Source organism: Epinephelus moara, chromosome 18 (genome assembly GCF_006386435.1).
Source record: "Epinephelus moara isolate mb chromosome 18, YSFRI_EMoa_1.0, whole genome shotgun sequence".
NCBI lineage: Eukaryota > Metazoa > Chordata > Actinopteri > Perciformes > Serranidae > Epinephelus > Epinephelus moara.
Window position 1 is genome coordinate 25,766,956 of NC_065523.1, and position 15,747 is coordinate 25,782,702.

Genomic DNA, 15,747 nt, shown 5'->3' on the forward strand with positions numbered 1-15,747 from the left:
TCAAGCAATGAGGGCCTGATCTCAAGTTGGAGAAATACTGCAGTTAATTATTTTAACATTTATTTGATTGTCTTTCTTTTTTTGTAAGCAGCAGTGAAAAGGTTATGAAGCATATATCATGAGAATGAAAACATGCATTAAAGCTGTGGAGCTTCGGTGGACCTGATTACTGATTAAAACTTGCGCGTATATTCTTCTTGTTCCATCATCAGCACCGGCACTGATGTTCATTGGTAAGATTACAGACCTCAGAGGGCGAGGTAGGCCTTAAAGCCTACAGTGAGTCTATAAAAGTGAGCTGACAGTTTTAATTTAAACAATATAAATGTTTTAAACAGGATAACTTAAGAACATCAGTGCGCAGACTGCAGAAAGTGTTTCCCAAACGGTGACCCCGTGTCAGGCTCAGTAAACGGAGGTTAATGGTTTTATTTCCCCCTTTTTTAATGCTGTGTCATTCTAAAATATCATGCAGAGGCCGTGATTTTCCCCATCAATGTCCATGTTTTCTACCAGGACACAATTTGCATCACCTTGCTCCATCAGGCCTGTACAGTACACGCAGGACCCAGGCTGCACTGCGCCAATAAGAGGCCACTTCTCTCCGGCACAAAGCCTCCATTCATTTGACTTTGCTTTGTCTCTGTGGGACACATGACCCGATCTGACCATTCGGTACTCCTGTGAGGACACTGCTTCTGGTTTCTGCCTCACCAGTGGTTATTTGCAATGTCTAAATATGCGTGTGGGCGAATATTTGGATTTGGTGTTGTGGTTTAATGAAAAGTGGAGGAGAAGCGCAGTTTTGTTGAAATACATTTTGACGCAAATATCCTAAAAATGCACTGCAGCATTGCCAACTTCGTCATGTTTAAAATGTATCTTAATACTTAATCATATTCTGCATTCATCCTTAAATGTTTTAGGCCACTAGACGTGTAGATTTTTCAAAGTTGTGGTGACAGATTCTTCCAAACTTCTTAAAGTATCTGAGCATGCGAAGGCTTTTCCTGCAGCTGTGACAACATCTGGCCAAATTCTCCATGTGAGTGTAATTTACTCAACGACGTACCCATCAAGAAGCTCAACCCTTTGATCTGATGCTGCTGCCCGAGGGCCTATATGCGAGCTATACCTCGAGAACCATGAGCCCTGAGAGCGGCCTGCATGGTTCCGCTCCACAGACCTCACCTTCCACAAGATGTCGCCACCAGCAAGACCTTGAAACGGTGCCAAGTTATGTTCGCACAAAGAGCCTGCAGGACAGGTTAAAAATGAAGCGAAACCACTCACCCCGAGTGGATTAATCATTGGTGAAAGCTGGTAATGTTTGTTTTCATCAACAATATTAGCGGCTGTTGAGTTACAGCCTCCTCCTGCTGGAAGCCTGCAGCAGGACTTTGTCCTCCAGATGTGTGAGCGCATTGTGCGGTGCATCATCCCGCCACTAGATGCAGCTCGAGCACAGAAACACAGGCATTTCTATATCCCCCCCTCTTTATTTATTTATTTCTTTTTTCAGCTGGCCTACTTTTGACATGCATACAGATTGGATTAACTGCTCTTATAGCGCAGCAGGGGAACAAAGTTTGACTCGTGATTTGGTGACTTCAGGAGGATGGGTGGACTCACAGTTTTATCATTTTTACTCAACTGCTGTATTTCAGTTTTGCTGTTTTCCTGTATAAATGTAAGCTATAAAATAAGAAGTATAACTTACTGAGCACTTGTGTAAAAGTGAAATAATTAACAGCGGGAAACTTCTCTGAAGTGGATGAATTATTGTGCAGAAAGGCGCACTGCTGTTAACAGATGGCTGAGGGCTTTCAAACTGATTGCTTCTTTAGAGAGCAAAGACAAAGACCTGCAGAGTCCAGCAGTCCCCCAACAACTGGATCAGTCCTAATGAGACAGAGAGAGAGGGAGGGACAGAGAGAGCATCTAGTGAAGCTGAGGAGTCAGAGTCGCGGTGCAGCAGAGCTCATGTTCTCTCGATAGCGCACAAACTTTCCAGCCATGCACTTCCGTCCACTTCTGTCTGGATTTTTATCTTTATGTGAGTGAGATGTTGCCAAATGTGATCATTTTGATGTGCATCCTGGGTCTTCAGTTGCGGCACTGTGCGGCTGATCTATGCAACTGGACTGGAAGGTGAGGAACTTCTCTAATTTCTGCAAGATTATTGTGTTTCAAAGAAAGAAATGTTAGGAAAACACTTGCCAATTTAAAGGGCAGTGCTTCCAATGCTTAATAGATCCGTTAAAAGACATTAATAAGAACAACTTTTGGGTTACTGGTGATTCGTTTGACCACTTATTTCCAGAGATGAGCTGCAGGCGATCTGTACACACACACACACACACAAAATGTTAAAACCTACTTACTTTTAAAATGGCTTATTAACCGCAGATTTAATGCTTATTATATGTCAAGAAACGAATGAGCATTTATCAATGATTTTATAACTGTATTATTGCCAAATAGAAAGGATAAACTATAGCCTAGAAACCTAAAATTAGTGTCTTATAACTGATTAATAAAGCCATTAGTAACAATGTGATCCATGCCATATAGCAGTAATTTTAATTGCACATTATTCACTTTTTAATTCCCCGTTTTCCCCCCGTGGATCCAGCGGTTTTGCAGCTGCTGTGGACTCCCGCATTGTCCTCCAGGTGCGGCTGCGCTGCACAGAAGGCTCGGTGAGGTGGATATATCCAGGCCAGGCTCTCCGGGTGGTCCTGGAGCCCAACCTGTCCTCCGCCCGGCGCACCACCGTCTGCATCAAACCCTCTCCCTCCTTCCGCGGAGCCAGCGTGTTCATTGAACGGGCCGGGGAGCTGGAGCTGCTGGTGACGGAGGGCGCGAGGCCCGAGCAGCAGGTGTTCTGTTTCCGGGCAGACGGTCCGCACAGGCCCGCTATCTACCTCCAGGCCAGCCCGCAGAGTGATGGAGCCTGGAGCAGACGCACGATGGGCTTCAGATACGAGCTGCTGGGGAACCGGAGTGCTGCACCCATGGGCCACAGCGGGCTTCAGAGTGAGTAGCTACTCTGTGACTCTTGATTCATGAAGATCAGTCCAAAATAGATGCATTTATACATTTTGACCCTTTTATATGTAACAAACTGCACTATTAATGGTTTATAAATCATTAACTAAAGCTTTATAGAGCAGCTATGAGCCATTAATAAGACCATCCTTTGGGTTGCCAGGTTGGTACTTTCTGGAGAAGGCCTGCAGAAGATCATAAATCAAAATAATCCATACTGATTAAGCATTTATTAATGGGTCACTAACACCTGTACCTGCCTTATCACCAAACTGAAAAGATAAATATTAACAAAAGGGATTTTTTTTTTTTTACAACCTGGCAACCCAAAGTGTTATTAATGGTTAATAACTGTTTGATAAAGTATTAAGACAAGCTAACAACCTATTACAAACTCATTATAAAGGGTGCCTTATTAGAAAGTGGCACTAAAAATTCAAACACAGTTTAAAACCCATGTATTGCACCAACAGTCATGGAGTATGAGGGACTTACCAGTCCTAATTCCCAGAAAAAAATAGCGCTTATTTAATTACAGACCCCAATCATGCTGACTGGAGCATGCAGCTGCTGGTCAGTCGTGTGTTTTGTCTGGCTGTCTGGTTTCCATCGTGGGGACAAAGCAGCGAGGATGGAGCAGGCCACAGGGCGGCTGAAGGGCACCGGGCCAAGGGGCCTGAATTGAGACTGCAAATACTTTGCAGATTCCACAAATGCCTTTTTATTGTGTATGTCTGTTTATTAGCATTTATCCATGTGTGCGGGCTGTTCTCAATGTGGTGATGTCATTCTGTGTCCATAATAGACAGCTGCTGGTTTATCTTCTCTGCACTGCCAGTCTGGCAGAAGTGTTTGACTCCTGCGGTCTCCTGCATTGGCACGGGGTCATTCAATTAGGTGGACACAATAGAAGTCAAACGCGGGGTCAAGACTAGTGAGGGTTTTTGATCTGGAGGCGGTGTGGTGGGCAGAGCACTTAAACACAGGAGCAGCATTCCTTCATTGAGCCCCTGGTTTCTTCACTCTTTGACGTGAGGAGGGAGATGAATGGAGTCGGTATGTGTGTCAGATTTTAGGTCAGTGGAGTGGTAGGGAGGAGAGATGACACCCATCTATCACTCCGTGTCAGTCATAGAGCTTTGGGTCATGGATTGGGAGAGGGTGGTTATGATTGACAGATTGGATGCAGGACTTTTTTTAAAATGTCATATTCTGAATTGATTTTGTCTCCTCACAGCTTCATGCCGACCCTGCAATGATACAGAACTCCTCATGGCCATCTGCAACAGTGACTTTGGTGGGTACATAACAATCTTACACTACAAACCAAAGATCTGCGGTAAAAACACACTAACAGAGTGTATTCACACTGAGATATACTGAAGCTATAAAGCAATGTAAAGAAGTAGTACAAATGAAGGAGAATATAAATGAGATTTGGTCTGATAAACACTGTGAGATACCTGACTTGTAAATGGTGGATGTAGTCAAGTGTGATGCAATAGCTGCACCAAAAAGAGCATCACTATGCAGAAATTTAAATTTTTGAAATTAATATGATACATTCATTTGAGTATTTTACGCAGTATAAGCATTCATGTGCTTGTGTTACATTTAAGCTGTTACATGTTTTTGCAAATTTATTTAAGCTGTGTAAAATATTGTAATTTTTATATTACTACATTTATTTGACAGCTACACTCACTAGTTTCTCCGCAGATTTTACAAAGAAATACTTCACCCAAAAGAATGATCATTTGTATCTCAATTACTTACCTTGTGTAATGTTGAATTTGTGAAGAAAACTTTTTTTAAAATGCCTCCACAGTGGATGAAAAATCCACAACTGGGGAGAATCCCTTGTGAACTGAAGTTAGCAACAGCAAAACTGTACCAAAACATCTCTTTACAAACTCTTTCACAACTTGTGCAGTATAATCCAAGCCTCATTTATTCAGTTGTGTGCTCAGTACTGACCAAAACACCTGTATTTTTGCTAAAATGTAACTATTTAAAACAATTTGAAACAGTCTCGCACATGGATGAGTAGCATACCTAGGCAAGCATGTACATTTGAACTCTGCTCAATGGAATGCACGCGCAATGTTCATGCTGTATGCAAAATTTAGAGCATATGAGCATATGCTCTTAACATAGAGGCGGCTAAGCCAGCAGCTGGCGGCTAACAGTGCCATAAACATTACTCCATGATAACTTAACATAGCAAATAGTGGTTTGCTGATATATTAGTGCTCTCAAAGTCACATGTTGCACCCATAAATAATAAGGTGTTTGGACTGAGTGTACGACTGGATAAATGATACTTGGATTGTACTACAGAAGTTGTGTGAGTTTGTAAATGGATGTTTTGATATCTGTTGTTAAACATGAACCTCTATGACTTCAATACGTCAAGAATTTTCTCTGTTTTTGGATTCTGCGTTCACAATGGAGGCATTCGAGAAAAAGAACGTTTTCTTCATGAATTTAAGGTAGCACGGGATCAGTAATTGATATACAAATGATCATTTTGTGGGTGAAGTATTCCTGCAAGACCATCTGAGAAAATGTGATTCAGCGTAGTAGATAAAATTAACTCCACCTGGACAAACAACAAAAATAAAATTTTGCTTACATGTTAATGTTGCATCACTATAATCCAATAATATCCTATTTACATGTTCTTCCGTGCTGAGAATGCGTTTGTACTGTTACTTTTAGTAAAAAAGATTTTGAATGCATGGTCTGAATTTTTCCTCCACCCCTGAGATGAATATTAAAAGCTGATCCTATCATCTGGTGAATGCCCAGGAGGCAGCAGCTCTGCTGGTAGCACAGAGGAGGTCAAACAGATGTCGAGGGAGCTGCAGAATGGGAGAGACCTGTGCTTTAGAGCAGAAGTAATAGGTCTTCATTTCTGTGCCTCAGTCTCACAAACCTGCCATGTTCATTTAAAGATAAGGAATAGTTCAGCAGCGAAGGTGTGATTGGCTAAAGGAGTTTCGTCACCCAAAGCACACTGGTTATTCACAGATTTTTCATTTGCTTCCCTTAATGCATGAAGGGTATGGGTATAATTCTGCTCTTTTTTCTTTCAGTGGTCCGAGGCTACATCAAAAATGTCACCCACAACTCTGAACGGCAGACGTCGTTGGTGGAGGTGGCAGCTGTGAGGGTGTACTGGCAACGCAGTGGAGTGTTTGAGCAACAAGCGGCTGCCCCTGGGTCACCTCGGTCCGTCCAGTCTTGGCGTGGACACATCCATACGCTCCTGCAGTGCCACGTGAAGCCTGGGGACGGAGAGTTTCTCTTCACAGGGTCAGAACACTTTGGGGAAGCTTGGTTAGGGTGTGCCCCACGATACAAAGACTTCCTGTCCGTCTACCAGACTGCCTGGGCAGCGCGTCGGAATTCCTGTGACTTCCCTTTAGACTGAGGAAGTGTGTTGTTTTAGCACTATACTGAGCCCGGACAGTCTTTATCCACAGGCCTCCTCACCCCTGGCACTGTGGGAGACCCTGTAATGTTGTCATGTGCCAGCAAGGTGGCATCCAGCATCACCAGCAGGGACGAAGCTATTAAACTGCTGGTAGAAAACACATTTTGAGGAGCAAAGCAGGGGCAAACAGCAGGGCCTCCTGCACTGAGGCTCAGAGAGGGCCGGCCTTTGTCTCCCTCCCATCACTGCCTTCAGTCCTGGGAGACTGAGAAGGGGTTGGGTTGCTGCTTTCTCTTTGTGCTTCTCCCCACATCAACCGTTGTTCACTTTACTGGCTCTGTGTGACAATTGCCCCCTGAACTGAGGTGGGAGGGAAGGCTGAAGCGCAGCCATTCATTATGCCCAGTTTGTCCAAGTGAATAGGCTTAAACGTATGAGTGAAGTTACTTTTATTCAGATTCATCTGTGCTTAAAGGTGCAATGTGTAAGACTTAGCCAGAATTTTAGTTTAAAACATTCAAAAACTGAACTAACATTTTTAAGAAGAAGAAGTAATAGTTTAGATGTTAACACAAAAACATCTTTTATTGTGTTGCAGAGATATCAGTGAAATTAGCATGCTAACCAGCTAGCCATAGCCTCTCCTCTCTTGTAATACCACTTGTATCTCGAGAGGCGATAATGAGGCAATGTAGCATCCGGTCTGCTCTCAGTCCGATATGGGAGGACAGAAAAGTCAAGTCCAGTATTATGGTGCGTTCAATTTGCACTGGGAAGGTGGAATGTTTAAGTTCCCAGATGGGAAGTTCAATTGGAAGTTCTCAAAATCCAAGATGGCTATTTGCACATCATCAGTAGTCTTCGTTGTGTCTCATTAAAACAGTCATTCACACTTTACGGTCCAAATTTAATCGTCGACATGTTGCCATGGTGTTCTTATGTGTAAAATGCAGCGTAATCCGTTTACTCTGCTACAACTGGTATGTTAACAACATCTTGATGTCATTCCCTGCTTCCACCTCCAGCTTCCAAGGTAAATGGAACACAGCAGAGGTTTTTGTTGTTTTGAGATACCTGCAATCTCTCCCAACATAAAGTTCAACCATCTTTCTATATCCTTAACTTCCTCCTTCATAATTGGAAAAGCCGTCTTTGGTCCCATTTTGTTTGCTCAGTGCAATGTGTATGTGGTCCACCCATAGACTTATATAGAGATGGACAACATGACAACTCCCTAAAAGTGAAGCCAAAACATTTCAATCGCCCCCTGGTGGCTGGCTGCAGTATAAGTCATAGATCCCGCTGCCTCCATGGTAGTGGATGGGATGTGGGTGAAACTAAAGAATCAAAGTACATGTACTGTAGAATAGATTTTTCCCAGAGATGGTTTGAGGGGTGTTGTCATTCTTTATATACAGTCTATGGGTCGACCAAACAGTGTCTGCACAGTGAAAGCACAAACAGATTTCACAGTTGCTACCCACATCAACACAGCTGGGCGCCAGGAACAGCCCAGCCCACCAAGCCAGGCCCAGCTGGCCAGCAGGCTCACCCCTGTTTGGTCAAAGTCTGTACTCACTATTCAGGCAAGAGCAAGAATATGTCTCACTTCAGACAATCTGACGTCAGGAGTCCCTGATGCTGGTGTGGTTAGGTCAGCCACTTCAGGCCAGTGTGCAGCCAAGCTAAGCTAGCTACCATTCGTAGCTCATTCAAGTCTCTGATCTTTAACTGTTGTCTCAGTCCAGACATTGATCAAAGCCAACATATGTAGAGTCTCAAACAATACAAGGTCTGAGGTCTGAAACCTAAAATCTATTGTTTTTAGGCAAACACTGTTGAAAACTGGAGAGACACTCGATGCACAGACAGTGCAACTAATGACAACATAGACTGTACCGAAAAACATTCAGGATGGTGTCGATATATTTGATGTGGCTGTTTTCTTGCTACTATGGACTAAGTTTGGTGTATGTAGCCAGTCATTACACATTGCACCTTTAAGTTTCAAATCCTCTTTGTTTTGTCTATTTATGTGTTGTGCTCTATACATTACCTTTTACTTAAGGATTATTGTCTTTATAATGCAAAATAAACCCTCCACTGTGTTCACTTTTTTGGCATTTATTTTGGTTCCACATATTTTCCCCATGTTTTATTATGTCAGAGCAAACACTTGAAATATTTTAGTATTTACGACTCGATATCTTTATAAGTCTGTCAGGCTTGCGAGAAGTTAGCATCAAATCAAACATTTCCACATTAACCACGAGCACAGGCTGTTAACAAAAATGAACATTTGATAAACAGTTTTCAAAATGGTGGCCAGTAGAATTTATTTTATCATCAACATGGAAATACAAAATAAGAACTCCAACATTGTTACTTGCAGATTTCTTTTTTATTCTGGTCTGGTCAGTTCATACAGCTGTGCCTGATGAAGTGTTTAGAAATGAACAAAGCTCATGAACACTGCATAAAAATCTAAATTTCATGAGGCCCTAAAGTTCACATGAATGCTCCAGCCCTTTAAGACTCAGCTTAAATGAACTAACACCCTCATTTCCCATCATATGCTGCATAATCACATTTTTTTAGGGGAATGGGGCTTAGAAATAAAGCACCCTACAAGCTTATTCTGGCCGTTCTTCCTTCTGCTTCCCATCTTTTCCCCTGTAATCAGATTCTTATGATAATAGGATAGCCCTACCATTAAATGAAATACAAAAATCTCCTTAGATGGCGAAAAGCTCTGAGCAGACTGAATTGGACTTTTCTTTTGAGTTGTGTGGCCCCTACATCACAGCCCGAGAAGACGGATGGACAGATGTGAGGCCCCAAAGCCTGGGGATCCTCCCCCTCGGCCCCTCCCAGAAGACAGGGACAATTAATTGACTTTTAAAGCAAGTGCTTTCTTTGCCTATTCCACACTTGTCCTTGGCTGAGCGGAGCTCACAAATTGGTGTGTTGAACTTTTTATGAGGACTAAATAGCTGCCAATGAAAGTGTAAATGACTGTGTGGTGAATGGGGCCCGCACAATGGCTCTGCAGTGACAAGGCCTCTGGCAGACATAATGACTATTGTCACGGCTGCTGTCATCTAGAAACCATCAGGGCTCATGAATTCAAGAACCTAGAGAAGAGTGATCCCTGCTTTATACTCTCACTCTATCCGCATTTTGTCTTCTTGTATATTTTCTTTTAATCTTTCCTATTTGTCTCATATTTGCTCCTCTTTGAATGTCTTGTTTCTCGGTTTCAGTTACTTCTGGCACTATAAGTTTTTTATTAATCAAAAATAACTGGTAATATGAAAAAACATTTTCTGTGTGCACCCAGAAATATCGATCTTTGGCAAAAGGTTGCAAAAACATCTTACTTTGATAAAAGTTTCCTTAAAATCAAGCTTTCCAAAAACTTTTTCATCCTACAGAAGCCCAGATTGAAGTCTCCTCCCTCAGTATTGTCCCAGGGGGCCACCATGTCAAATTTCCAAGCAAAATATAGCCTCTCTGCAGGCTTTTGAGACCACACAATTCTCATCTCTGGGAATTCCAGCAGGCTCTCATGGGGAACGAGCCCAGGAGGGCTCGGCCCGGAGCTGCTGCGTGGTGTACCGGCAGGAGTCCACCCAGACTTGGGGGGTAATTGGTTTATCCCACCGCCTGGCCTGCTTTCCCATGTGGGCCACTGCTGTGGGGAGGCCCAGGGGTACAATATGGAAACAGCGTGATACCCTCCAGTGCCGAACAGGCATTCAGTGCTGCGGCTATAGAGACCAGGGACAGAGTACCAGGAACACAAAGCTGAAGCAGAGATGTCTCTTGGCTTTGAAACGGTTGCCATTTGGTGTCCTTTTAAGAGTGGGCAGCATGTGTCGTTGAAAATCTGAAGTAATTGAATTTTAGCTTTTTTGTAAATGTTCTTCTCAATTCAAAAGGTAATGAGTTTGAGAGTTTTTCCAAAGCTCTACATAATAGTTGTCATCACTCATGCACCTGTCAATAGATTTTCCTATTGACCTTATAGTCTAGCATAAAACACAGAGCCAAGGAACAACGATAAGAAAACCAGAATGTATTTCTCTGAACTGGAGAGACAAATTTACTCAGTTTACTAATCATCTACAACTCTGTTTAACTTTAACTGTACCTATAGTAGTGTGGCGGGACCAGTATCATATTAACTTAACTTGTAAGCTCAGCATAATAATTCATTCTGTGCAAGCTTACAACCTTTGTTCTTCAACCATCAAACTGCAGCACCTGCACTTGGAGAATCAAGAGTAAAGTTACACACGTTAAAGGTCTAGTGTGTAGGACTTAGGGGACATACTAGCAGAAATGGAATATAATATCATAAGAATATTTTCTTAAGTGTATAATCACCTGAAAATAAGAATCGTATTGGAATTTTCTAACCTTAGAATGGGACATTTATGTCTACATATGGAGCGAATCCTCTCCTACAGAGATCGGCATGTTGCACTGCTATGTTTTTACAGTAGTCCAGAGCAGGCAAACCAAACACTGGCTCTAGATAGGGCCACAACAGTTTTTGCATTTTCCCATTGGCCATCATAGTCAGCAGCCCCTTCGTTATCCAGTATTTTATCCGGTTTTAATCTCCTGGTCCATTTGTTTTTTAGAGAATATGACCTGGTAAAAACCTCCTGAACAATGAACACTGAGGGAAATTTAACCACGTAAAGTTTCAGCTGGTTGCAATTTGCAATCCTCACCACTAGATGCCACCAAATCAACCTAAATCTTACACAGTGGGACTTTAATGTGACCAATAACAAACAAAAGTACCTTTAATTATGTGAAAAAGTCCAACTTTATTGTATAGCAAAGACAGCATTATTGTACACAAACATCTCAGTGGAACAAAAGAAGGGGTAATATTGTAACTGTAGATGATAAAGTAATCTCACGATTTATCTCAACTAAGTTCGTGTCTCATTTCAGAATGAGTCGAATCTTCCTGTCTCCAAGCAGGAGTCTGCGAAAACAGGAAAACAATTAGTTAAGTTGTTCAGTCAGTAATACAGTAACACAATCCTTTACAGTATAATATGTATATGTCGCGTTCCCCTACCGAACCAGTACGGCAGCTATTAGACCTCCTGCGATGGGTCCCACCCAGTAGACCCAGTGGTAAACCCAGTAGTTGCTCACTACGGCCGGACCGAAGGCTCTGGCTGGGTTCATACAGGTGCCAGATACATCTCCACTGATAAAACAAACAGGTAAGAGGTAATCATGTGAGCAGAGAACAATGATATCTATGTTAATTTTAATCCTACAGCAGCGTATACTTGTGCCGTACTTGCATCACTGCTGCAGCATAAATATGACATCCCACAGTCATGTGTGATATAGCAATAATAATGCAGATAAATGTGATATTTAAAAATTTTTTTTACTTGAGCAAACCTGTAAAATATCATGAATGCATCCCTACATGATATTAAGTTACACACAAACAGACACACTCAATTTCTCATCTGTAGACTCACACTTCTTCTGTTTTACTCACCCAGCCAAGATGTTGAAGATAACAGTACAGCCCACCAAAAATGGCACCATGGGACTTTTGGTCTTGGTGTTGACTGCCCCCAGCAGCAGCACCATGGTGATCAGGCACGTCATAGCGACCTCTCCAAACACAGCTCTTCCTACTTCACTGTCTTCATGCAGCACAGCAAACGCAGCTCCGTGGGCTTTGGCGAAGTTCTCCCCCGAGGTCATTGCCTGTTGGCATCAGCCATGATTCAGGGCTATTTTATGCACATACAAGAGCGCCTAAGGTGAATGTTTTTATTGACACAAAAATGAGGCAGGTTCACCTTCGCCATCGCAGCTCCGAGCACCCCTCCAACCAACTGACATACAAGATATGGGGCCACCATGTTCAGCTCCATCCCTCCACACAGATAGATGGCCAGAGTGAATGGTGGGTTGAAATGGGATCCACTGGAGAGGCAAAAATCAAGACAAAAAATCAGTTCTGCAGAATTTTAAGCAATGTTGTCTTAAAATGTAGAACTTTTTAAATGGGCATTATGAATATGAGATATAAAAGTGCAACATGGATTGAATAAATAAGAATAGAATAATAGAATCCTATTTATAAAGAAAAAAAAATCTATATGTAAATAATTATTGTCCAGACAGTAAGACAACACTTGGCACAATAAACACTGAAGATGATCCTCACCTGATCTCAGCCATACAAGTCACCATGACGGCTATAACCAGACCGTGCACCAGAGCTGGCTGAAGCCTCCCTGTAGACTCCACATTCTCTATGACCGACACACAGCCGATGAAAACGAAGAAAGTAGTTCCCACCAGCTCACCCAGACAAGGCTGAAATACCCTCTCAAATTTGTTAAGAGGTCTGGCTGGAGGTAGCTTTGACTCTGAAGTCATAAGAGACGCCCCAACTTCTGCCATCTCCATCATCTTCCCATCAGCCATGAGTCTTCAGTGAGGTCTGGTTGTAAGCGTTGAGGATGTAACACTGAGCCTGCTGACCTGAGGTCTGCATACAAATATCTCTGTGCCTGCTAATCACACGGACTTTAGTGTGTGAGGTTAGAGTCTGCGGAGAGTTGCTCCACTGACCTGCCCTGAACTCACTGACTCTTTTTCTTATTTATTCAAGATAGCTGGCTCATCCGCTCATTACAGGGACGAACTTGCAATGTGTAAATTCATGCATTTGCAGATGAGTTTGTGAAATGTGCCGTGGACTGTTTAAAAATCAGCCAGTTTTGGTCAATGATTGCAACTTAATAATTTACAGTGAAGTTACATAAACATGTTTTCAGGAGCTACTTTTCCATGGCGGGGTCGAAGCAGGAGGGACTATGGCAACAAAAGCAGACCTTTTGTTATATGTTTGGCTTGACTGATTTATCTGGTATTTTCATATAGATACAGCAGCACTTCCATATTGGTTAAGTCAAGATTTTTTAAATCTTAATAGTTATAAAACTGTGACAAAAATATATTGGATAATGATGCAAGCCAGAAGACTTACTTAACTAAGCAAAGTCTTTAACTTTTTTTAAATTAGGAAAAATATCACTGAGTTACCTTAAATTGTATAATCTCATGATAGAGTAGATGTCACTCACTAATTTATCATTTCCCAAAAGTTGATCACACATTAGACAAAAGAATGTCACAAAGGAGATGGTGCAGACTTTGTGAACTGAGTGGTAATACAGTGTGCATGGTGACCCAAAACACACAGTGATTTTGAATCCTTCTCTGTTCTCACAGGATGGTTTGTGCCTGTTCACAGGATGTATGATGATAACAAGAACGGAACGATTGCTAATAGATGCTCAAGGATTTTTGCACAGTGGTTTAGATCCACCAGTGGGTGGAGGTATATTGAATGAAAAAGCCCTCAGGATCACTGAAGCTCTACCAAGTTGATACTATACTATGACATTTTTGACATACTATACTATGACATTTTATGACATTCTATACGCTGACTTTTTTCGACATACTATACTATGACCTTTTTGACATACTATACTGTAACTATTTTACAACATATTATACTATGATGTTTTATGACATTAGATACTCTGACTTTTTTTTGACATACTATACTTGATTATTTTGACATAATATACTATGACTTTTTTTTGACATACTATCTATGACTTTTTTATGACATACTGTAATATGACTTTTTTTTTTACCAACTACACGATGACTTTTTGTACATACTGTACCATGATTTTTTTCACATACTATACTATAACTTTTTTATATCATATTATACGATGACTTTTTTGAAATACTATACTTTGATTATTTTGACATACTATACTAAGACTATTTAATGACATATTATACTATGACTTTTTATGACATTTTATAGTATGACTTTTTTGACATACTATAACCTTTTTACAACATATTATACTATGACTTTTTTGACATACTATACTATGACTTTTTTGACATTCTATTCATGACTTTTTCAACATACTATACTATGACTTTTTGACATACTATACTATGACTTTTCAGGACATTCTATACTATGACTTTTTTGACAGCGCTGATCAAACATGACTCAAGATCTTCAGGTCAAAGGTTCGATCATTATCCAGGGCAGGTGAATTTTAACGTAAAACGCACAAATGAAAAGGTTAAATGCACCTGGAAACATGTGCATATGTGTAGGCAGGATAACTCGGTGGGTAAGGCTACTGACCTCAGTGTGGGAGACTGGGGTTCACATCCATTACTACCTCACGAATATGCTACGGCACAGGATGGGTGAATTTTAAACTCCAACACCCAAATAAAAAGGTTAAAGGCTCCTGGAGACATGTGCATATATGTAGGCAGGATAACACAGTGGTTTAGGCTACTGACCTCAGTGAGGGAATCTGGGGTTCACATCCATTACTACCTCACGGATATGCTACGGCACAGGATGGGTAAATTTTAAACTCCAGTAGTAGTATGTCAAAAAAGTCATAGTATAGTATGTCAAAAAAGTCAGAGTATAGAATGTCATAAAAAAGTCATAGAATACTATGTTAAAATAATCGTAGTATAGTGTGACATCCAAAATATCATAAAAAAGACATAAGATAGTATGACATCCAAAATATACATCCAAAATATCATAAAAAAGACATAAGATAGTATGACATCCAAAATATCATAAAAAAGACATAGGATAGTATGACATCCAAAATATCATAAAAAAGTCATAGTATAGTATGACATCCAAAATATCATAAAAAAGTCATAGTATGGTATGACATCCAAAATATGATAAAAAAAAAGACATAGTACAGCATGACATCCAAAATATCATAAAAAAAAGTCATAGTATAGTATGACATCTAAAATATCATAAAAAAAAGTCATAGTATAGTATGACATCCAAAAAATGATAAAAAAAAAAAAGTCATAGTATAGTATGACATCCAAAATATCATGAAAAAGTCATAGTATAGTATGACACCCAAAATATCATAAAAAAGTCATAGTATAGTATGACATCTACAATATCATAAAAAAGTCATAGTATAGTACGACATCCAAAATATCATGAAAAAAGTCATAGTATAGTATGACATCCAAAAAATGATTAAAAAAAAAGTCATAGTATAGTATGACATCCAAAATATCATAAAAAAGTTATAGTATAGTATGACGTCCAAAATATCATAAAAAAAAGTCATAGTATAGTATGACATCCAAAA

At 40.7% G+C, this 15,747-nt stretch overlaps 2 protein-coding genes across 2 annotated transcripts; one reads left to right on the forward strand and one right to left on the reverse strand.

Annotated features, from left to right (window-relative positions):
• Nucleotides 1-1,297: 1,297 nt before the first annotated feature.
• LOC126405095 (meteorin-like protein) lies at nucleotides 1,298-8,590 on the forward strand. The gene is made up of 4 exons (XM_050068643.1): nucleotides 1,298-2,151; nucleotides 2,636-3,039; nucleotides 4,289-4,348; nucleotides 6,150-8,590. The coding sequence occupies exons 1-4, from the start codon at nucleotides 2,066-2,068 to the stop codon at nucleotides 6,485-6,487; spliced, it is 888 nt and encodes a 295-aa protein (XP_049924600.1). The 5' UTR covers nucleotides 1,298-2,065; the 3' UTR covers nucleotides 6,488-8,590.
• A 2,716-nt stretch (nucleotides 8,591-11,306) lies between these two features.
• On the reverse strand, nucleotides 11,307-13,202 carry aqp8b (aquaporin 8b). The gene is made up of 5 exons (XM_050069087.1): nucleotides 12,714-13,202; nucleotides 12,343-12,469; nucleotides 12,033-12,247; nucleotides 11,592-11,726; nucleotides 11,307-11,495 (listed from the first exon to the last, which is right to left on the reverse strand). The coding sequence occupies exons 1-5, from the start codon at nucleotides 12,974-12,976 to the stop codon at nucleotides 11,453-11,455; spliced, it is 783 nt and encodes a 260-aa protein (XP_049925044.1). The 5' UTR covers nucleotides 12,977-13,202; the 3' UTR covers nucleotides 11,307-11,452.
• Between the last annotated feature and the right edge of the window lie 2,545 nt (nucleotides 13,203-15,747).